We start from the raw sequence: 23,740 nt of genomic DNA, 5'->3' as shown, positions 1-23,740 counted from the left end.
ACCATTTAAGCATAGATAGAGAACACATGTCCACCACCACAGAAAATAAGTTAAGAGCAAATGAGCAAAGGACTACCTTGCTCAACTAGCAGGTCAGATTTGATGCGGTTCATCCTCTGGCACTCTCGGCCGGCCCGTTCAAGCTCGCGCTGACACTCCGTAAGTCTTCTTTCCTTTTCTTTGACAGTCCACTGGTGGTTCTGATACATGTCCTGCAGCTGATCATCTGAGCCCTGAAACACCTAAAAACACAGCACAACACAGAGTCAAGGCTCCCCAAGAAATGAATGGACGGTGTGACACAAGGCTTTGTCTTAAGCCCTTCGTTTTTCTATCCATACACGCTCCCTTTAGGCAATTTTTTAGGAAACATGGTATTACTTTTCATTGTTATTCAGACAACCTTATATTTCTCCAGACCAGAGGAAATTCTTTAGTATTGATGGTTTTGTCTCTATTTCATTACAATTTAAGAAGAAATCTTTGGGGAGGGAAAGAAGGAAGGATGAAACAGAGACATGACTCAAGTTGAACCCAAATCTTTCACTACTATTTGACAAAAGCAACAACAGTAATGCTACTTCAATGAAAATACTGTTGAGAACACATAAAAAGTTTATTTCGATCCCCAAAAGTCTAGAAGAAGCCTTAGGTAAATTAAGAAAATTGAATGGCTTTTAGTAAGAAAAGTTAGCGGATTTTATTTTCAAAATCAGATGAAAGCAGCAGCAGTACATACATGAAAACAATCCATAACTGAACATCCTGTACATGTTTTCTATGCAAAACACTTCCTCTGCCTTCATATGATCATTATCTGGCTTTTATGACTAATTCTGAGAGCAGCGAAAGTTTTATAACTGATGACTTTTTTTTTTTTTTTTTTTTTTAATAAACTTTGGTTACCTGCTCCATCTTCTCTTCTAGCTCCCGGTTATCATCCTCCATCTGTTTCTTCCTGCTTTCCAGAGCTTTGATGTCATTATCCAACTTCTTTTCTTTGCTGAGGCTGCTGTCTATGTCATAGAGTCGGTTCTGAAAATATGGGGAAAGTGTGTTTGGTGAATATACATGACATGACTGCATAAGTGTATAGGCTAAAACTCTATTGACTTTTTGACAATAGCTTTTAGCGTGGCTCATCAATCTTTTGTTTTTAACTCAACTGATTCATGATGTGAAACTTCTGTTTTTGCACTGATTTCAGACTTATCAATAATTTTGATGTGTAGCTAAATTTTCAAATAAAAAGAAAAAAAAAAGCCTTGTTTTTATTAGTAAAGCATAGAAATGACTAGGTTTTTTTAAATTTTCTTTTTATAAAGCCTACCGATTTGCCAACAAATTCTTGTGTCTCACCTCCAGTGGGTCAATCTGATTCTCGATGCGTTGGACATTCTCTTTGGAGGAAGACAGCTGAGCCTCTTTAGTGGTCAGCTGCTCTCTAATCTCTTGGGCCTTATCTTTGTTCTGTTTTAGGTACTTGAGCTCCATCTGGCAGTTTTTAACAGTATCGTTCTGCTTCTTCCTTAACTTCTGCAGAGTCTCCAAAACCTTAATGTACCTTCAAGCAAAAGGTTGTGGTTATTATCAGCTGATGCTAGCTTAATATAAGTAAAAGACGCCACAGGTAACCTAATAACTAAGAATTTAGTTAAGTAGGGTTTACATATATTTAACTTCAGATAGGTTGGTCATCAATATGGATAAATTATAAAGGGGTGTTTTTGTGAATTAAATAGTGTTTTTGAATTAATCTTATTAGTGAATGAATCGTTTCATTTATGTTTACCATTTCAGATGTAAACAATTGTTGTTATTGTTGTCGTTTTAACAAAATAGCTTAACCAGAAAATTAATAATTTGCCAATAAGATAGACACTCATTTATCACCATCTGCTGACATAGGCCTACCGAATTATAGCCATAGAGTCAAAGCTTTGCTGGCATGTTGAGCATTTATAGAATTTACAAAACATATATTGTGTAGATACTAAACAAAATGTATATGGTAAAAAGATAAAAAATAAATAAATAACTATAAACAAATATCAAAGTTAATAAAAAACGGGAAAGGGATAGCCTATGACTAGGCAAAAATCAGAAAGCATTCACTGCTGTTTCCCATTAAACGTGAAAAGGATCGTTTTATTCTAAGGGTCAGAGAAAGGATGTAAAATAAAACCAAAAGAGTCATATGTGGACCTCAGGAAAAAAGAACAATAATAAAAAGTATGATATGAACCTTTTAATGACTGAAAGGTTCTGTGAGGAATCTGTTGTCCAGATACAAATACCTTGTGGCTGAGAAAATATCATCAAACTTCTGCTTGAGAGCTTTCCCTTCACTGAGAGGCCAGTTGGACTCCTCTTGATGGCAGAAGATGACATGGCTGATAACAGCTTTGGAGACACCCAGGGATGAGATCATCTCACGGTCTATTTCAGCACATTTAGAATTCAGCTCTTTCCATTCTCCTTTCCTGACATCAAGAGAGGTCAAGACATATTAATATCAAACAAGCAAACAGGTTCTTCAAACAGGGACCATAATGTACACTTTCCAAGGGCCAAGTAGGAGTAAAAATGGGCAGTTTCATTTTTTTTTTTTTTTTTTGGAAACCTCATAAATCCAACACAAAACGTTTAAAACAACATTCTACACACTTCTCATATAAATCAATAAAATTAAAGATTCAAAAGGAAGAAATTCAAAAGGTCTACAAAAATAAAAACAATTATGCATAAAATGTTATGAATATTAAATGTTATGAATGGCAAAATGATAAAAACAAAATTAATTTGTATTAAAAATGTACTGTATGGGTTAGTTCACCCAAAAATTACATTTCTATCATTAATTGTTCTCCCTCATGCTGCTCCATGCCCGCAAGACCTTCCTTCATCTTCGGAACACAAATTAAAGGTGCTCTAAGTGATGTCACGCGTTTTTGTCACATGCAGCAAACATCTCCTCACTATCCGCTAGCTGCCTGTCCCCTTAATCACACTGTAAAAAACGTAGTCTCTGTAGATGCCACAAGCTCCGAAAATTGCAACTGGTGCAGCCTGGACCACGAATCATAAAAAATATGCTCCGGCCAATAACCGACAAGAATTATTTTAAGGCCAGAACACACCAAGCCGACAGTGACGAACTAGCGGCAACGAAAGCAGACTGCGGGGTTTGCTCACGTCGGCAGTGTCTGTGTCCAAAGTTTCCCTGACACACCAAACCGACGCTAAACAGCCGATGGCCAAGTAGCATGTCAGTTCTGCGCCTGCGTGAGATTAAATGCCTTTCCGAAACAGCAGGCGGCAGTAGCTGAACAGCCAATCAGAATGATCCAATGGCCCGACGGACCGACGAGATCCAACGCCAATTTAACATGCCGAATCGGGCGAAAAAAGGCCAACGAGGACCAACTTCAGCCGACGGTGTGGAACACACTGAGAAAACTTAGTCGGCCGACGAAGAAAAACGGCCGACCGTCGGCTTGGTGTGTTCCTGCCTTTAAATGCGCGTTCATGACTGTTTCAGGAAGCACGGAGGGGAGGAGGAGGAGGAGGGAGGGTCTAGCTAGCCTCTGTTTTGTTTGACAACACTTTGAACGTCAACAGGGAGTTACTCCACCCAGGATCGCTTAGAGCACCTTTAAGATAATAGGCTTGTTTGAGATGCGCCTAGCCTCACCTGAAGTTCAGCCGAGAGTAGGCGGCTGCAGTGAGGCGAGGAGCCAAAAAAGTGCAGGCAAGAAAGAGTTCTCCGTTCTCGTAGTGGATCAGAACCTACGAGGTCAAAGGCGGATATTGCGGGATTCACACTTGTGTGCTGTGTTGCTGATAAACTGGATGTAATTAACCTTTAGTTGCTTTTATAAAGTGTTAATAAAAGACTGGAGGATATTAGGTGGTCAGGAAATCGTAAAAAAAAGACTGTGCTGACATCTAGGTGTTACAGTTATATACTGCAAGCATTGTGCATACTAATACAAATCTATTACTTTTAAAGGTGCCCTAGAACTTTTTTTTTTAAAAGATGTAATATAAGTCTAAGGTGTCCCCTGAATATGTCTGTGAAGTTTCAGCTCAAAATACCCCATAGATTTTTTTTATTCATTTTTTTTAACTGCATATTTTGGGGCATCATTATAAATGAGCCGATTCAGGGTACGCGGCCTCTTTAAATCTGGTGCTCCACGCCCCAAGAGCTCACGCTTGCCTTAAACAACATAAAAAAAGTTAAAACAGCTAATATAACTCTCAAAATGGATCTTTTCAAAGTGTTCGTCATGCAACATGTCTAATTGCGTAAGTACAGTGTTTATTTGAATGTTTACATTTGATTCTGAATGAATTTGAGGCTGTGCTCCATGGCTAACGGCTAATGCTACACCGTTGGAGAGATTTATAAAGAATGAAGTTGTGTTTATGCATTATACAGACTGCAAGTGTTTAAAAATGAAAATAGCGACGGCTCTTGTCTCCATGAAAACAGTAAGAAACGATGGTAACTTTAACCACATTTAACATTTAGAAAGACAATTCACAAATATCACTAAAAATATCATGATATCCTTAATCATGTCAGTTATTATTGCTCCATCTGTCATTTTTTGCTATTGTTCTTGCTTGCTTACCTAGTCTGTTGATTCACCTGTGCAGATCCAGACGTTCTGCCCTTGTCTAATGCCTTTCATAATGTTGGGAACATGGGCTGGCATATGCAAATATTGGGGGCGTACATATTAATGATCCCGACTGTTATGTAACAACGGTGTTATGTTGAGATTTGCCTGTTCTTCTGAGGTCTTTTAAACAAATGAGATTTATATAAGGAGGAGGAAACAATGGAGTTTGAGACTCACTGTATGTCATTTCCATGTACTGAACTATTGTTATTTAACTATGCCGAGGTAAATTCAATTTTTGAATCAAGGGCACCTTTAAAATAGAAAATAATATTTTACAGTATTACTATATTTACTGTTTTTTTGATCAAATAAATGCAGCCTTAGTGAGCATAAGAGACAACTTACTGGAATCTGGAAATGAGACAGTCAAGGGTTTTGAACTCAGTTTTCTTGCCCTTCTGTGTACTTTGCATGGACCTCTTGACCATCATAGTTTCACCATTCGCATCTTTAAACTTGAGTTTGATCTGCGCTTGTACATCGGTCTCATGAACATCCTACAACAGACCAACATTATCTATTAAACACTATATAGAAACGAAGTGTCTCACTGCCCAGCTCTAGCATGGACAATAAGAACCAGTGTTTTCAAGTTTGGAAAAGTTGAATAAGCCATGCAAAAATACCTGTAATTCAGAACATTTCTACAACTGCTTATATTTGTTTACTTGAATTACTCTTGTCAAGGACCTACTTTGGGATCGTGGACAAATGTGCTTCCTTTACTTCCTGGTGGAAAGTCTCCTGTAGTGATATATTTAAGACACTCAATGATGGTCTGGAAATTCATAAAAAGAAAAAAGTTAATATCCACCTTAGGCTCGTCAGGAAAAAAGGTGGATATTTATAGATCATTTATTTATATATTAGAGTTTAAATATATTGCAATAAGCACAAAAAAAAAACAAAAACAATATTTAATCAATTCTTTATGATGGTAAACAATATTTAATCAATTCTTTATGATGGTAAAAAGAAAATTAAAAGTAATTGTTATTTTTTTCATCAATAAAAAGCAATATAGGACACTCAAAGAGTGAAAATGAAAATTCTGTCATTATTTACTTCACTTTCCGCACCCTTTCGTTCATCTTCAGAACACAAATGAAGATCTTTCTAATGAAATCTGAGAGCTTTCTGTCCCTCCATAAAAAGCTATACAAATATCACTTTGATGCTACAAAAGGTTTATAAAGAGATCGTAAAACTAATCCATAAGAATTAAGCGGTTTAGTCCAGGTTTTCTGAAGAGAATAGATCACTTGTTATGATAAGAAGATTTAATTTAGGCTTTTACACGTATGTTAACATTGATCAGCAAACATAAGCAGAAGCTCAACATAACTTGAACTTCGCTGATCAGTGTTTACATGCGAGTAAAAGCCTAAATTAAATCTTCTCATCATAACAAGCGATCTATTCTCTTCAGGAAATTTAGACTTAACTGCTCGATTGATATGGATTAGTTTTCCGATCTCTTTATGAACGTTTTGAAGCATCAAAGTGGCAGTTACAAAGGCAGTCAATGGAAAGAAATCTGACAGCATCTTGATGTCATCAAAAAGATCTTCATTTGTTTTCCGCAGATGAACAAAAGGCTTGGAACGACATGAGGGTGAGTAATTAATGACAATTTTCATTTTGGGGTGAACTAACCCTTTAAAGTTCTCCATCACTGTCAAATGTTTGTGTGTAGCCCTGTATTAATTTCTTCTAATAACCGTCTCACCTGCATTTAAAATTATACACATAATGAATGACAGCAATATACAAACTGTTTTTCCTGCTCCATTAGGTCCCACAAGCACCGTCAGAGGGCTGATGAAGGAGATCACTTGACTGTCTTTATCCTCAACTCCAAAACTCCTCACTCCCAGAATACTCATCTTTTCAATCTTGGACATTTTGGACCAGTGCTTTGACTTGTAGTCTTGAAATAATATAAAAGTAATGTAGTATTCTGCGTCAGTGCACAAAATTAAAACTTCACATTTAGATAACCAGAACTTAAAAATGATACTGTCAATTTCTTCCTATATTAATGAAAGCCTGTAAAGTTAATTTGACAGTACAACAGGCATATATGGTTTTAAAACACAGTCGTTATAAAGTGCAACTGAGCTAGCAGAAATACATGATTTATTGAAATAACTCACACAGGATAAATAACGCGGTATTCTCAACGTAAACTGTAATAGTTTGTTATGACTACAGGCAGTCAATCAGTCAGTCAGTCGTGTGTTTCCCACGTCGGCGCAGTGACGTTCTTCCGTATTCAACTGTAAAAAAAAAAAAAAAACTCCGCGCGTCACGAGAATCAGCTAGAAACAACATATCCCATAATGCAATTTAATAATAATAATAAATAAAAAAGAGCGATTCTTTAAAAAAAATATATTAATAACGAATACATAAAATGCAAGCAATTGTATTTATAATTAAATAATATTGAAAAATAAATTATATTCACTTATTTAAATTTAATTTAATGAACTTGTTTTGATTTTTAAGGACACTTCCTACAGCTGAATTATCAAAAAGTGAACTTTGTAGTATTATTAAAGCAATTTTGAACACAGACAATGTAATGTGCAATTTTGAACAGACAATGTAAGATTAGTAGATACTTTCAGAACTAGTATGTGTTACTAGCAGCACATGAATCAGCTTATCAAAACATTTCAAATGCTCATGCAACTCTCCTGAGGTTTAATAGATTCAGCGTGAACATGACCAAGTTTGGTTTAGATGTGACTGCAGAGCATTAAGCATGTGTGAAATAGTCGAATCGTGTTCGCGTGTTCAAGGATTTCAAAGGCTCACAGTGAACAGAGACCTGCAAACCTCCACCCACAATCGCTCAGATCTGCACAACCTTCCCTCTCATGCTGTTTCTGGTCTGTAAGTACTCCAAAGTAGGGTCAATATCATTTCACATTCACTGACCATATTATAAACTTTTTGAATTCTATATTCTGATGTGTGGAGTCACATTTGATATTACGGAGGGAGGCTTCTCAAAGTATTCTCAATTATATTGTATAACAATATATCATTTCAAAATCGTTTTTTCCTCCGGCAAATTTTGTCATTACCACATCCGTCCACTTGGTTGTGGTGTTTCGCTGCTGTTTGATAAGGATGTTCAGTTTACCAACTACGTTTTGTAAGTATATTTATAGAAAACGGAGATCAAGTCGAACTTGATATGAAAAAGAAGAGGCTCAAATGAGAAGAGAGTGAGTAGAGTCAGGAGGGTGAGGATAAATTATATATATATATATATATATATATATATATATATATATATATATATATATATATATATATATATATATATATATATATATATATATAAAAAAAAACAGTATGGAAGAATTAAGTTTTTTTTCTTTTTTTAATGGTTTTGAAAGAAGTTTCTTATCTCACCAATGTTGCATTTATTTGATATTTCGAAAAAAAATAACATTAGAATTATTGTTTATAAAAAAACAACATTAGAATTTAACATAACTATTTTCTGTTTAAAATGTAATTTATTCCTGTGAATTTTCAGCATACTCCAATCAGTGTCACATGATCCTTCATAAATATCTATTATTGGTGCTCTCTTGTTGGTTATTATTATGGTGACAATTGGTTATTATTATCAATGTTGAAAAAACAACATACTAAATGTTTTGTGGAAACTAAGGTATTTTCAGGATTTTTTTTTTTTTTTTTTTTTGCTGAACAGAAAGCTTAAAACAAAAATAGAATAAATAAAACTCAAATATGTTGTAAGATTAAAATGTCAAACTTTTGAATTGTTAGTGTGTTATAGTTTCCACAAAAAAAGTATTCAGTTTTAAACATTAATAACAAGAAATGTTTCTTGAGCACCAAATCATCATATTACAATGATTTCTGAAGGATCATGTGACACTGAAGACTGGAGTAATGATTCTGAAAATACAGATTTGATCACAGGAATATACTAGATAAAAAAAAAAAAAAAAAAAAGTACTTTAAAAAGGCACGTGACTTTATAGAGACCTCATGGATTATGCACATCTCTTCACATTTGTAAGTAACATGCTCAGTGAACATAAACATGACAATCTCAATCATCTCCCTAGCTTCTTCGTGAATCAATACATGAATTTAGGCACTGGTCATGACAGTAAAGATCCTGGCTCACTACATATTGGGACCCTAATGATGCTGGCGACATAGTACAACATCGCTACTGGTATTTATGAACAACAGCAGAACTGATATCTTTATTACTTTTTTTAAATTTTTTTAAAGGGGTCCTCAATTAAGATTTCACTTTTTCAACTTTAGTTAGTGTGTAATGTTGCTGTTTGAACATAAACAACATCTGCAAAGTGACGACGCTCAAAGTTCAATGCAAAGGAGATATTTTCTTTTACAGAAATCGCTTTTTAAGGACTACAACAAACAGCTGGTAGGGACTATAACGTGCTTCTTCCCAAGTTAGTGAAATCACTAACCATAAAATGTACATATACCCTGCCCCCATCATTTTAGCTTCGTGAGATTCTCCAGCTTTGTTGTTGTTGAGCTGTTAAAGCTCCGCCCTCAACTGGAAAGGGGGCCGGGAGCAGCAGCTCATTTGCATTTAAAGGGACACACACAAAAAGTTTTTGCTCACACCCAAATAGGGGCAAATTTGACAAGCTATAATAAATTATCTATGGAGTATTTTGAGCTGAATCTTCACAGACACATTCTGGGGACACCAGAGACTTATATTACATCTTGTGAAAAGGGCCGTTATTGGTCCAAATACTTTGCTTGTTACATATACATGCAACATTTCAGCCGAAAATAAATTATAAATGTTAGCTATACATTATGTACATTACTTGTTTAGTGATGTGTTTATGCTGACATACGGTTTGTATTTCAAATACACATCTATAGTATGCGTGTCTGTAGTGAACATAGTGAGTTGCTCACGTTGTTCATGTTTCACTCTCAGACCTTCTGTTTATGGAAACATGGGCTGCATCCGAAAGCTGAAATACGCTGCCTTCAGAGAACGCATTCCAAGAAAGGAATCATCAAGTCATGTCTGAATTCAATGTTAGATCACTTCCTGTCTCCTGAGATGTCTTTATCTGATTGATGTTTGAAGGCAGCATAGATGTATCCTTTGATATCAATCCTGTACGTTTCATTCTCTGTTCCAAAGCTTGCATTATTTATCATTTAACCATTGCGCTGCCTCGAAGGTCTGTCCAAAATCAATTTCGTGAGGTACCTTCATGCGCAAACGCTACCTACAGAGTCATTGCCTGATAAGGCAGTGAGGCAACAAGTCAGCTGCCAAAAGCTGTGGATGCAGCCATAGTGAGCAACGACACTCCCTTTTTTTCACGGTGCATTGTGGTACTTTTTAGGCAGCATACATTTCAGCTTAAAATGGTGACTCCCTGATCAGTGCCCTTACTACTGAGCTATAGAGCTGATTAAGATGCACCCTTAAAAAGATTGTCAATTGTTTTTTTAAATTTCTAAATTTACACTATAAACAAACCTTATTTTAAAAGATCCACACTGTAATTTTCTGCATTTTTTAAAGGACATGAACCCAATATACGGGCCAAATTTCAAATTGATCGGACCTTAGGTTGCACAGTTACAGCTGTTTTCATGTTTTTTTTTCGAGTTGTAGCGCCACCTAGTGTCCAATCGACGCTATTTTTTTCATCGAAAGATTGAGCCCCTACATACGTGTACCGAGCTTGGTGCAAATATCTCCTTTTGTTTTTGAGTTATAGCCATTTTAGTAAGAGTGGCTCCGCCCTCATCGTTCGTTTTGGCACCCCTTAGCGACTGTGAATAAAAATTTCAACTTTTTTATTAGGTAATTATTGATATTCAGACTCCAGAGAACATTTCTGCACTGGTTTGGTTCCGGTCGGGTCAAAAACTAGTTTACAAAAGTAGGTTTTTGAAAAAACCCAAAGATTTAGAGACATGCATCTTGTTTGCCCTGAGCCAAGGATTCCAACGATATAAGACACTTGAGCCTAGGCTTAACGGTTCAGGAATCATGAGCTATTTCGTACTTTTGACTAGAGACCCGTTCCCGCAAAAAAATATGTTATATTGTTCCGCTCCCATCCACAAGATTCATGTTTTGTCCTGCATAAAAGTAGCTTATATAGATTTTTGTCTGTACATCCATGAAATAAGTTATGTGTCACCAAAACATCCCAGCTCTGTATTTAAAAAAAAAATATTTAGATACTACTGATAATTAGGGCTGGGCGATATATTGCATGCGACTGTCACGCGCATTTCGTCAGTAAAGCCGGTTCTCTGATTACCACTAAATCGCCATCACCTGCTTTCAAATGGAGCGGCATTTAATAGACAGAGCCGCAGTTCACTGGTAAGCTACGCAATATCGCGTTCATTATCGAAGGCGATTCATCTGTGATAATGAGTGTGATATTGCATGGTTTGTCAGTGAACTACGGCTCTGTCTATTAAATGCTGCTACATTTGAAAGCAGGTGATAGCGATTTAGCGGTAATCAGGGAACCGGCTTTACTGACGAAATGCGCATGACAATCGCATGCAATATCGCCCAGCCCTACTGATAGTACATTTGAACACATAGTGTACTACAAGTGGTAGCTAAATATATTTTTTAAATACAGAGATTGTATATTAAAATTAAATTTTAGGTCATTTTTCATGGTGTCTCAAAATAGCACAGTTGAGTACACTTAGGTTGCGTTCACACTTGTCATGTTTGGTTCGATTAAAACGAACCCTGGTGCGATTGCTCGGTTAGTGCGGTTCATTTGAACATATGTGAACGCTGCCATCCGAACCCTGGTGTGCACCAAACAAGCGGACCGAGACCGCTGAAAAGATGGGTCTCGGTCCGCTTCCAAACGAACTCTGGTGCGGTTCGAATGATATATGAACGCAACACAGACCAAAGACATGTAACCGAACCAAAAACAGAAAGACGAGACCCTAAAAAAGACACACGCATGTCGGTTTTTCTTGTCATAGTCGCGAGTTTGCTCATCACAGGCATCAGACGCGCGTCTCCACGCAGCAGATCTTTTTTGTGTGTGACGGATGGATTCCCGCCACTGTTTTGACTACTTTACACATTTTATAAACTCTTCATGAGTTCCCAGCTGGCCAAAATACCATCACATGCAGGCTACACACACACAACGAGCGCATTTACCTCAGCATACAGCACTGTTTTGGATGTTCGGTAAGTTCCGTCTCAAAATAGGCAATACGTCCTAAAATCCGACCAATCACGTTGTGAATGTATCCCTATGCCTTAAGGTCTGGTATCTTTTGGTTCGGTGATAAAATTGCCAATGTGAACGCTAACCGGACCAGGACTAAATGAACCAAACGAACCGAACTACAAGTGTGAACGCACCCTTAGATGTTCTTAAAATTATCTTAAGTACTAAAGAAGAATTTTTTGTATGTTAAGTACAAAATTAGTGCGCGAAAATAGAGCACTTTAAGTACATTATATAGGTGTACTTTTTTTTTTTTTTTTTTAACCTGGGACTCCTCTCACTTACTGTTTTCTTCTATTATATAGTAGGTAAGTTGAATGCACATTAAGTAGCTATACATATTTCTAAATCTCGCGATAATCAGTGCATCACCCAGGTAATTCTTGCCTACTCTTTTATGAATACTATGAATTAGAGATCGACCGATATATCGATTTACTGATACTTTCCCCGATATTTAAGCATTTTATCATAATCGGATATTGGTTTTGTAATATTGGATTTACCCGTAAACCCTGCCATCTTGTGGATGTTTTGAGAATTGCGCACAGGATCGCCACTACAGCACATCTGAGGGGAGATGAGACAACAGTGTGCACATGTAAAATATAGGCTCCTTACCTGCTTTGCTGTAATTAGTAAACTTTATTTAGCCTGAAACGTAGATAGTTTATGCAACTTGTCTCTAAGAAATAGAGTTTTTAAATCTTAAAACAAAACTCACTGTAATGAATACAAATTATACCTTTTAGCCACATGGTGGAATTTCCAGACGGTCCCTTCATCATGCGTTTATCAAGCTCGGAGAGCCCCCTAGTGGTCGGGAGTTTTTCCATTGTGTTGTGGCTTGTTTCCATTGTGTTGTAGTACCTACACCCTAAAGTATGTACACATTTTGTGTATTGTGATTTTGGAAGAAAAAGTTATATTTTATATATAAATATACATATATAATAACTGAAAAATGTCAAATTATCTCTTGTTGAGTGAGAGCAGGACTCTTATTTTGAAACTGGACTCGTGCACACGGTTGTGCCGGTATCCTCATTTTTTCCTGTTTTTACAGGTAGGCCTACTTTCTAATCTGACAACACGTATGGGGGTAAACTGATGCCAAAACCATTGAAAATGGACAGACTAAAAGTCACAAATAGATAGTACAACTTGTAAGTAAATTCAGCAAAATATACAATTGTAGGTGTCTGTCTGATAAGAATGTATGCAGTGTATGTGTGAGTGGAGTGTATGGGTGTAAAACACAAAGAAACAAACAGAACAGAATCAGTCGGAAGGCCAGGAGAAGAGAGTCAAATCATCAAGCAGGCTCCTTTATAGCCACCTGAGCCCCGCCTGCTCAGGTCTGTTGCATCTCACACCAGCCATCAGCTCCACCCACCAATTACCTGGATTAAAGGGACAAAACACAGCAAAATACAAAGAACCAGAGAGGGCCCAAATCTGGGGCCTGTACCATGATGGTAGTTGAACAAACTTAGGGTTATAGGATTAGTTTTAAATTGACAAAACCAAACAACTCCAAGCCGGCTTTGTTGGTACCATGATGCTGATCATCAGCTTTCTCTGTCAACTCAGGCTTTGATCCTGAGTTTGTGGAGCGCATGCACATGAATGCGTGACATCAGTGACAAACAGCCAATCACATGCCTTGCAACAGAAATAAACTGTGATTCATTTCTCGTGAGAGAGCCAGCGTGATTCAAAACTCTTTCATTCAAATTCTGGTTTTCAAGTACAAGTCACTGATTTCTATTTGTGAATCAGGATGTGTTTATTTGTGGATTTTTAATCTTTTTGTAGACCATTTGTGGATCACAAAGAGTTTGTTTGAGGACTTTGTATCTATTTGTAGATCTTGTTTTACATTTGCGGATCATGAGTTCTTTGTTTGCGGATTTTTTTAATCTATTTGTAGATTGTGTTTTGTGTTTAAAAGTTGTAATATCTATTTGTGACATTTAGTCTGTCCATTTTCAATGGTTTTGGCATCAATTTACTCCCATAGTATATGGTCTCTCTCGACACACTGACAACAGTTTGCCTACTACAACGCTGGGAAACCAGAGACAGACAGAGAGAAAGAGTGCGCGTTTGAATTTGCCGCAGCAGTAATATATGTAGTGTATGATTTAACAGCAGGAAAGACGGGTACATTTATAAAGTGTTTGCGTGTGTCTCGACAGTTACAAATAAAGCCACAATAAGCTCATGGAGCGAACTTGTCAATCATTATTTTGATGGATGATGCAGAGAAAACTCTGACCAATAAGAGGACAGTTTTACTCGCATGTGACTTGCCTTAACGCATTTTGGTATGCTTTGAAATGTTGCCATGTGAAAGCGAACCGAACCAAGAAAAAAATGCAACATTGTAACAAATTTAGTCCCTGTTTCGGAACAAAACAAGCAACCCATAGGTGTGAAAACACCCCTAGACACATACTTATACGGCCCATATGAAGGCATTGGGACTGAGAAGACATACTGAGGGTGCAGGGTTTACATCTTAAGAAAAGTAGGCTATGGACTATTTTCATATTTTGCACAAAGTAATAAACTACTAAAACAATCAATGTAATCTAATAATCAAAACTCTTATCATGAGGACAAACGAGAGTAGTAATTAAACTAGTAATTTCAAAGTTTTTTTGTCTTCCCTTGCCATCTTCAAATACTTTCCCAAATGATAAAAAAGTTTATTATGAAATGCTCTGAATAATAATGCTAAATGTATAGAGAAAAAAAAGTCTAAAGGCACCACGTCACAAACCTGGTTTAGTTAAAAGGTCAGAGTCATCTGTATGACAGATAAAAATAATTTTATTTGCTGTGTTCTTGTTTTCTGTAGTGTTTTAACAAAAATATCTATTTTGCTACGGTTGTTAAAATAAACGTGTCATCTGCAGAAGCAATGTGGAAGAAGCAGAAAGGGCTTGAATGAAGAACGTTTGGCTTAGATCAAAATATTAGAAGATGTACTGTTGACAGATCATTACTGTAAATGACCCTGAGCCCTTATGGTGTGAACCGTTCATTGTTTTGACACGGTTGCAGAAACGGTAAAATGGACAATAAAAAAAAATAAAAAAAAAGAAAAAAAATGTAAGAACAAATTTTAATTTGTTAAATATAATGGCATCATCCCTATCAGATTTTAATGCTAAACATATCAATGCGAATCAAAGAGATTTTAAACCCTAATTCTGAAGTAATCTACAAAATGTTTGAAAGGAGTCCTTGTGTAAGCTGAGAAGGTCAAGAAGGGACAAAAATAAATTCCTTTTTGTTTACAATTTACTGTATGTTTATGTAATGAAAAGAACTTCAACACCTGATTATGTCTCCAACTGAGATTGGAATTTGCTACTTAAAAATAATTATCTATTGTTTCAGTATGTTTTATAGATTTTTTCAATACATTTGAGCTGCTATTTTACCAAATGTAGAGGCTTTATACTATATTTAAAGACTGGAACATAAGAACTTCATTTCTGACTTGCTGTGTTTATATGCATTTTCAAATAACAGAATAATCCATGATTTTGGTATTGGGTAAGCTTGTATGAAAACAAAAATTAAGAATTTAATCATGTTAATTGACTGCGTTTTGTGTGAAAATGTGAAAGTGACAAATTTGTTAATGGCATGGTCAAAGAAGATTGATGTTACGCTAACTGGGTTTAAAGTTTTGAAAATGTGACTACAGATTGAACAAAAGTATGATAGCAATTGTAAAAAAAAACAAAAAAGAAAAAAAAAAAACATTTCTCCTTAAAGGAACACTCCACTTTTTTTGAAAATAGACTCATTTTCCAACTCCCCTAGAGTTAAACAGTTGAGTTTTACCGTTTTCGAATCCATTCAGCCGATCTCCGGTTCTGGCGGTACCACTTTTAGCATAGCTTAGCATAGTTCATTGAATCTGATTAGACCGTTAGCATCGCGCTTAAAAATGACCAAAGAGTTTTGATATTTTTCCTATTTAAAACTTGACTCTTCTGTAGTTAAATCGTGTACTAAGACCGACAGAAAATGAAAATTTGCGATTTTCTAGGCTGATATGGCTAGGAACTATACTCTCATTCAGGCGTAATAATCAAGGAACTTTGCTGCCGTATCATGGTTGCAGCAGGCGCAATGATATTACGCAGCGTCTCTCACAAATGTCTCCATGGTTGCAAGGCACGTTCCCTGTGCAAGCAGGGGCTCACAGGTGCTGCGTAATATCATTGCACTGCTGCAGCCATGGAACGGCAGCAAAGTTCCTTGATTATTACGCCTGAATGAGAGTATAGTTCCTAGCCATATCAGCCTAGAAAATCATAACTTTTTATTTTCCGTCGGTCTTAGTACATGATTGAACTACAGAAGAGTCAAGTTTTAAATAGGAAAAATATCAAAACTCTTTGGTCATTTTTAAGCGCGATGCTAACGGTCTAATCAGATTCAATGAACTATGCTAAGCTATGCTAAAAGTGGTACCGCCAGACCCGGAGATCGGCTGAATGGATTCGAAAACGGTAAAACTCAACTGTTTAACTCTAGGGGAGTTGGAAAATGAGCCTATTTTCAAAAAAAGTGGAGTGTTCCTTTAAGAACAATTCACACTGCACTAACAGATGGCAACAGACACTTCTTTTGTTGGATCAATGTGTTAGCCCCGTCTGTGTCTGTCAGAGCTTGTCTGAGAAGTGACATACTATGTGAATTGGCCTTTATATAAAACCTTTTTGGCATAAACTTCAGTCAAGAACTGTACGGTTATATATGGAACCTTTTAAAAGAAGCATTATAAAAGTGCATTATTTTGTGCAAAAGTTACTTTAATAAAATATAGACACCCAATACATAAATCAAATAGTTGCTTTTAAATTTTAGTATTTATTATATTGTGAGGTTACCTAATCCATCAGTCAAGATTCTGCAAGAACAACAATCTAAACATCAAGATACACAAAAAAGATACACAAAAAAACTTCTGTAATGCTCTATAAATTGATTTTTCAGCGCTAGTAAAAAAGATCAAATTTGTAAACTAAAATGCTGACAGAACTGAGATATACTGCACAAAATCTGTACTTTACAAAAAAGGAAAAAAATACCATAATTAATAATAATAATAATAATTAAAGCTGCAAGCAGCATTTACCAGGGTTCAAGCATTTAAGGCCTTTAAGCACATATGCATAAAAAGATATTTAAGTTTTATTTAGCAAGCATGTAACCACCTAAATCATAAAAGGACCTGACCATTTTCAGCCAAGACAGGCAATTTACCATTGAAAATATATATATATATATATATAGCGCCACCTATGGTCCGATCTCCATAAAAATGGGCATGCTTCTTTAGAGTCATATGCTGCATGTGGTCACTTAATTTCGTCAAGTTTTCCTTTAAGAATTATAGGCTTTTGAGTACATTTTGCCATGCCCATTTACTAAATGACCCTGTTATAGCAACCGAAATGGTAAAGTTCAACTTTTTTTGATAATTATTGATCTAGAGAGTTCAGAGAATTGTCCTACACTGGTTTTGTTCCGATCAGCCAAAAACCTAGGACTAGTTCGCAAAAGTAGGTTTTTCACATATTTGCAAATAATTAAGGATTTGATTGACAGCATTGGTTCTTGAGGCAAAGTTGTTCAGTATGAGGAGATCTATCAATTGATTGTGTGGTTTTGTGAAACATCACGTGATTACCGAGGCATAAAACTCGTTAGCATCAACTTGTGGCCAATTTCTTTCAAAATTCTTACAGACCTTTAGGACCATGAGTCGAACATGCCCATCGAAATTCGTTCCGATCAGCCTCCGTTAACCTTGTCTAATAAATGCTCAAAGTTCATTGGCAGATGGCAGCCATGTTTTTTGAGATACGCCAATGTCCTCATAGACTATCATGCCCCCTTGGACCAAGACACTGCATGCCAAATTTCAAGTCAATCGGACTAACGGTTGCGTGGTAACAGCTGTTTTCATGTTTTTTTCAAGTTATAGTGCCACCTAGTGTCCAATCGACATGATTTTTTTTATTGTTACAAAAGATTTAGCCCATACACATGTGTACCAAGTTTGGTGAAAATATCTCATTTCGTTCTCGAGCCATTTTAGTAAAAGTGGCTCCGCCCACATTGTATGTTTTGGCGCCCCTTAGCGACTGTGAATCAAAATTTTAAAATTCTCTCGATAATTTTTGACAAAATTCAAAATGGTGAAAAAATTTGCATACCGGAAATGAAATCGGAGATATATATATTGTTCGTCAAGGACGTTTTGTTCGTACTGTTCGTCAAGGACAGCTTTCCAATGATATAAGTCACTTGAGTCTACGACATACGGTCTAGGAGTTATGAGCAGTTTTGCGCTTTTGGTTGCTATAGCGCCACCTATGGGCCAATCGGGGTCATACTTTGATAGGTTCTCCCCAAATTGAGGACTACCATTTGGCCAAGTTTCAAGGTTCCAGCTCTTACGGTTTGGGCTGCACGATGCGTTTTAGGGGAAAATAATAATAATAATAAAAATCCTAACAAATACAATAGGGTTTCAGCACTACGTGCTTGATGCCCTAATAATAATAAAAAAAAAAAAACTTTTTCTGCAAATTTTCTTCAGGTACAAAATTATATACTGCTACAGTCAATGTAAACAAGATAATATGTAATTAAAGAAAAAAAAAAAAAAAAAAAAAAAAAAAAAGATCTTTTATAAATTAATTTTTCTTGGGTTTGTTGCATTCTTTCTTGACACATTTCATGAGATTGTTCAAGAATTGACGCAGGGGGATTTGCTCTTGGTCTTCATCAGCAGGTTTGCAGGTGCTCTGAAAGACAGTAAATGTCATGGTTATTCTACTCTGGTAGGATGAAGGTGTTGTACGGAGAAGACATTACAGAGTTCAACTTACTCCTCCATGGTGCTTGTTATACATATGCAAGTTCCTCATTAGTCTCTTGTCAGTACGGAAATCGTCGTATTTACTTCGCACAGAAACCTCCGTCTTCAGTTCTTGTTCAGCATGGCAGAAAAAGTCATGCTGCAAAGATATTGAAACCACAGGTAAAACCAGGCCTCAAATTCATGGAATTCAATTGTCAGCATTATACATGAAATTAATAAAATATAATGCTTCAGCCTCATAAATGTTCCCACATAAGAGACTAGCAAAAGTCCATTAAAATCTATTTGCACAAACCCCAAAAAAGCTTATTAGGCTCTGATCATGAAAGAAATATGCTGGATAGTTGTGTTAATATACTAGTATTGTGAGTCAATGAAAATTCATCTCACCTCACAGCTCTCCTTCTCAGGCTTCAGTTCTTTCAGGTAGATTTCTTTTCCCTAGAAATAACAGGTAAAATGAATATTGCAATCATGCTCTGCTCAATATTTGACAGTACAGACAGTTTTGGCTTATTATAGTTACTATACTAATGTTAAATCTTACCTTCTGCTCCTCTGGTAGTCTTTTCATTGTGCCGTTTAGCTCATCAATAAGCTCTCCCAATATAGTCTTGTCATTTTTCAAAGAAGCACTGGAGACGAATACAGCGAAAGCGAGCAGTAGTATAGTCTTCATCATTTTGTCTGTCCGCTTGGATTTCTCAAGACTTCGGTTGCTTGAAGGCCAGAGGTACTTGATTCCCCTCTGCTGTACGCTGTGTTTATATACTCTCAAAAAGGCGAGACTTGGCTATGTAGATTTCTTTTTGCATCGTAAGCTAAGCAACGTTTATTGGCTGATAATGCTGCGCTCAATGATTATCTTGATTGAAATGAGATGTGGTTGATGATACTTGTCATATTGTCCTGATTTCCTGGAACTGACACTGACAAACTGCCAAGAAAGATCATAATGATTTTGAGTAGCAGGCCTCTAGATGAGGTGCTGAAGGCCGCATCCTCACTGTGTGCTTGTGCAAATAAGTTTTATTATTGCAAAATGATCAATACTGATAGGTTTTGCTGCAAATCTGCATGTGGTCGTACTTGCTTAGTGCCTACAGTTGTGTTAATAAAGTGGAGATGAATTAGTCATGCAGATGACGCCATCAAAGGTCCAATGAATAATAACTTTTAAAATCTAATTTTAACATGTTGGTTGGCTGAACTCAAATGTTAAAGACAATTTAAGAAACATTATATAACTTGAAAAAAATACTCAAGTTCAAATGTATGAACAAACCAAATACAATCTAAAAACTAAATACCATCTAATAAACTCATTCAATTGTGAGGAAAAAGTCGTTAAATTACAAGAACAAATTCGTTAAATTATGAGAAAAATGTCAAATGTTCTCATAATTTAACGACTTTTTTCTCATAATTTAATGACTTTATTCTAACATTAAATTTTGTGACTTTATTATACAAAATTTAATGTTAGGTGCAATTACCTGTGATTAACTACAGAAGCCTTTAATAACCTTTTTTTTTTTTTTTTTTTAATCATTCGACAACCCTAGACCAAATATGTTTTGATGCCACCATTACAGATCATGACGTGATCAGAAATAATTAGATGATTCAGAAATCAGATTTTTTTTTATATATTTCAGAAAAAAAGGCAACTAAATGTACAAGCTAATATTAGTCAGGTTGAAACGAACAACAAATTGTGTACATTTTTTGCAAAACCATTTTTATGTAAACTGTTGTATTCAGTTGAACTCAATGTAAGTATAGTTTTGTTTCATATGTTTGTTCTGCTCATGTTTTACAAACAAGGTGTGCTGCAAACTGCTTGCTGGGTGCTTATTTTCCCGATTTGGCTCAGGTAGTTACAGGGAGGCTGATAGTCCTTATGTTTAGATGCTTAACAACTGTCCAAGAAACTGAACTTTGATTCTGTCACCTCTGACTAACAGTCTTTCTTCTCTCATCTGATCTGATGCATCAGTGTAGGTAGGAGTTGAGTGTGTTGATACTGCACTTTGTGATCTCTGAGCACTGGTCCTGATTCTTCCTGATCCTGTAGAAATGCTCCACATAGTTGGATCGTCCCAGGAGCTCAACAAAATCCTCGTCGTGGGTGATAACAAGCAGCTGGAAGTTGCGTTGACGAGAACGACTCTTGATTATCCTGCAAAGAAACCAATGCATATCTTTTAGTTGGTAAAAGTGTCAAATAGAAAATAAAAGTTCTTGTTTTGTCAAGTTGCTCCTGCTGTAAATAAATTGTGTTTTCTGTTTAAAGACTTGCTGTATTCATGTTTTTTTTTTTTTTTTTTTTTTTAATAAAGACTTACTCCACCAGTGCGTGTGCCAAGGACTCTATATTTTCTCTGTCTAAATTGGTGGTGGGCTCATCCAGCGCCAGAATCCCACAGTTCAGACAGAACGTCTCAGCCAGAGCCAACCGTATTATGAGGGAGGCGAGAACCTACAGGCAAACATGCAGTAAAGCCACAGATCTAAAAACATTCATTGATTAAATAAAACTCCTTTTATTTAACGTACATTCTGATCTAGTGACTGACAGACCAATGAAATTATCAGCACCAGTCGATAATCGGGTCTGCTTGACTATCACCACCCTCTTCTCAGCTCCCAAATCTACCGACAGCTTCATCATAATGTGCACTTCATAAATATTTTTAAGCGAATGAAAATACTGTGTAAATCACATTTGATTGGGAACCTTGGGTGATTCTAAGAAAGAAAAAACTTTTCATTGAAGAAACACTAGATGGATGTAGCTGCTTTTTGACCTTTTGTCCAGCACTGCAACGTCCCCGCATGTCCAAAGCCGTGTCTCCTTTGACCATTACCACTCTATAGTTATAAGTCCTCCTTTTCAGTCCAGCAGAGGCGTTCTCATCCACATCAGAGCGAATCTCTACGTACTCAATGTCTGTGGGAGATCAGGAGACATACTCTTGACATTATGGTAAAAGGTCACCAAATAAACTAAAAAGCCGGGCACACATTTAACGACTACCTAAGTCTAAGTTCTAAGACTGCTCAACATACAAGCGATTGTTTCCTGCGACTGCACACGGAATATGAACACCGACTGTAATCGCAGACTGAACGCAACTGGCTCTGACTGGACGTGTTCGAGCACGATCAGTCATAAGTATCAATTTACATTCATAATCGGCCTTACAATCGTTAAGTGTGTGTGCGGCTTAAGTCTCAAACAGTCAAACAAAGATTTGACAGATTGTCAAGCAGGACTTTAAGCAGGGTTCCTCAAATCCGGTCCTACAGGGCCACTGTCCTGCAGAGTTTAGTTCCAATCCAAATCAAACACACCTAAACAGGCTAATCAAGGTCTTCAGATTTACTACAAAATTGCAGAGAGGTGAGTTTGATCAGGGTCTAACTAAACTCTGCAGGACTGTGGCCCTCCAGGGTTGGATTCGAGGAACCCTGATTTAAAGGGTCAGTTCACCCAAAAATGAAAATTTTGTCATTAATTACTCACCCTCATGTTGTTCCAAACCTATAAGACTTTTGTTCATCTTTCGGAACAAATTAAGATATTTTTGATTAAATCTGAAAGCTTTCTGTCCCTCCATAGACAGATATGCATAACCACACGAGAATAAACCTCATTGGTTCTCGCACACGTCAAACAACATGCTTGAGTTTCCATTTACCATAATTGATGTGTGCATTGATGAATTTATGTGAATAAAAGACTAAATTAAATAAATTCTTCATATGATGCGATTGTGTCTCTTCAGAAAATTTGGACTAAATCACTCAATTCATATGGATTTCTTTTACGATCTCTTTATGAACTTTCTGAAGCGTCAAAATGGTAATCGCATAGCTATGGAGGGACAGAAATCTCTCAGATTTCATTAAAAAGGTCTTCATTTGCATTCTGAAGATGAAAAAGTCTTACGGGTTTGGAACGACATGAGGGAGAGTAATTAATGGCAGAATTTTAATGTTTGGGTGAAATAACCATTTAAAAAGATTCATGCAAACAAAGCCATAATAGCAGACAAACATTTGTGTTTAAAGGCAGACCTTGTCCTCTGTATGTGCTCCGCCATAAATCTCTGATGATTTTATTAATCTCCTCCATCTTCATGCTGTGAAACTTCATTATTGTTCTGCAATAATAAAAAAAAAAGCTGTATGAATATCCATAAATACTGGGGATGCATGATATATCTGTACCATATCGAATCACTAACTGCTAATATAAGACTTATTAACTCTTATATCTCTTACCCCTATTATATAACTTTTTTTTTTTTTTAATGTTTGGTATCGGTCAATATTGATTATTTAGTTGTGCATGTGTTACGGAACTGTGTAATCCTGTATATTGTTTATTTGGTTTATTGTTATATGTGTGTGTGTGTGTGTGTTTTTTTTTGTTTTTGTCAAGCGGGATATCACGGGATGGCTCCACCTCTCTCTGCCGGGATTGGGTTACAATTACTGAGCAAGGGTTTAAAACCATCTCTTCCGTTTCCTGCCGGCGAGTTGTTGCGGCTTCGGGCCAGTCGCACCTCTCCTGCCTCCTCTCCAGCCGCCAGACCATCTTTTTTTTTATGTTGTGCATTAACCTTGATTATGTTATTTTTGGTTACAGTGAAGGTGTTCTGTAGGGATGACCTGCCCTTTTCTTTTGAAACTAAGTTCGCTCTGTTTTTGCTAGGGTAGTAAGGGTAATTTGTTGTATTTTTATTTTGATACATTGAGGGAAGTTATTTTGGATATTCTTGTTTTTTTTTTATTACCCGTTTTGTTTGTTATTTTGG

At 36.4% G+C, this 23,740-nt stretch overlaps 1 protein-coding gene and 1 pseudogene across 4 annotated transcripts in view; both read right to left on the bottom strand.

Annotated features, from left to right (window-relative positions):
- LOC137012900 (DNA repair protein RAD50-like) overlaps positions 1 to 6,935 on the bottom strand; it is a 39,288-nt pseudogene extending 32,353 nt beyond the window's left edge.
- Positions 6,936 to 20,481: 13,546 nt separating this feature from the next.
- Positions 20,482 to 23,740, bottom strand: part of LOC137012903 (DNA repair protein RAD50-like) — a 57,515-nt gene continuing 54,256 nt past the window's right edge. For 3 of the 4 annotated variants that reach the window (XM_067376388.1, XM_067376389.1, XM_067376391.1), the window contains 4 exons: positions 22,998 to 23,083; positions 21,725 to 21,867; positions 21,263 to 21,396; positions 20,482 to 21,096 (listed from right to left, as the gene is read on the bottom strand). In XM_067376388.1, coding sequence (XP_067232489.1) covers positions 20,910 to 21,096; positions 21,263 to 21,396; positions 21,725 to 21,867; positions 22,998 to 23,083 — 550 coding nt within the window. In that variant the 3' untranslated portion in view covers positions 20,482 to 20,909. The remainder of the gene's footprint in view (positions 21,097 to 21,262; positions 21,397 to 21,724; positions 21,868 to 22,997; positions 23,084 to 23,740) is intronic. The other variant, XM_067376390.1, reaches the window with a different exon arrangement.

Source organism: Chanodichthys erythropterus, chromosome 22 (assembly GCF_024489055.1).
Source record: "Chanodichthys erythropterus isolate Z2021 chromosome 22, ASM2448905v1, whole genome shotgun sequence".
In the NCBI taxonomy this organism is placed as follows: domain Eukaryota; kingdom Metazoa; phylum Chordata; class Actinopteri; order Cypriniformes; family Xenocyprididae; genus Chanodichthys; species Chanodichthys erythropterus.
This window is presented reverse-complemented; position numbering and strand designations above follow the sequence as displayed.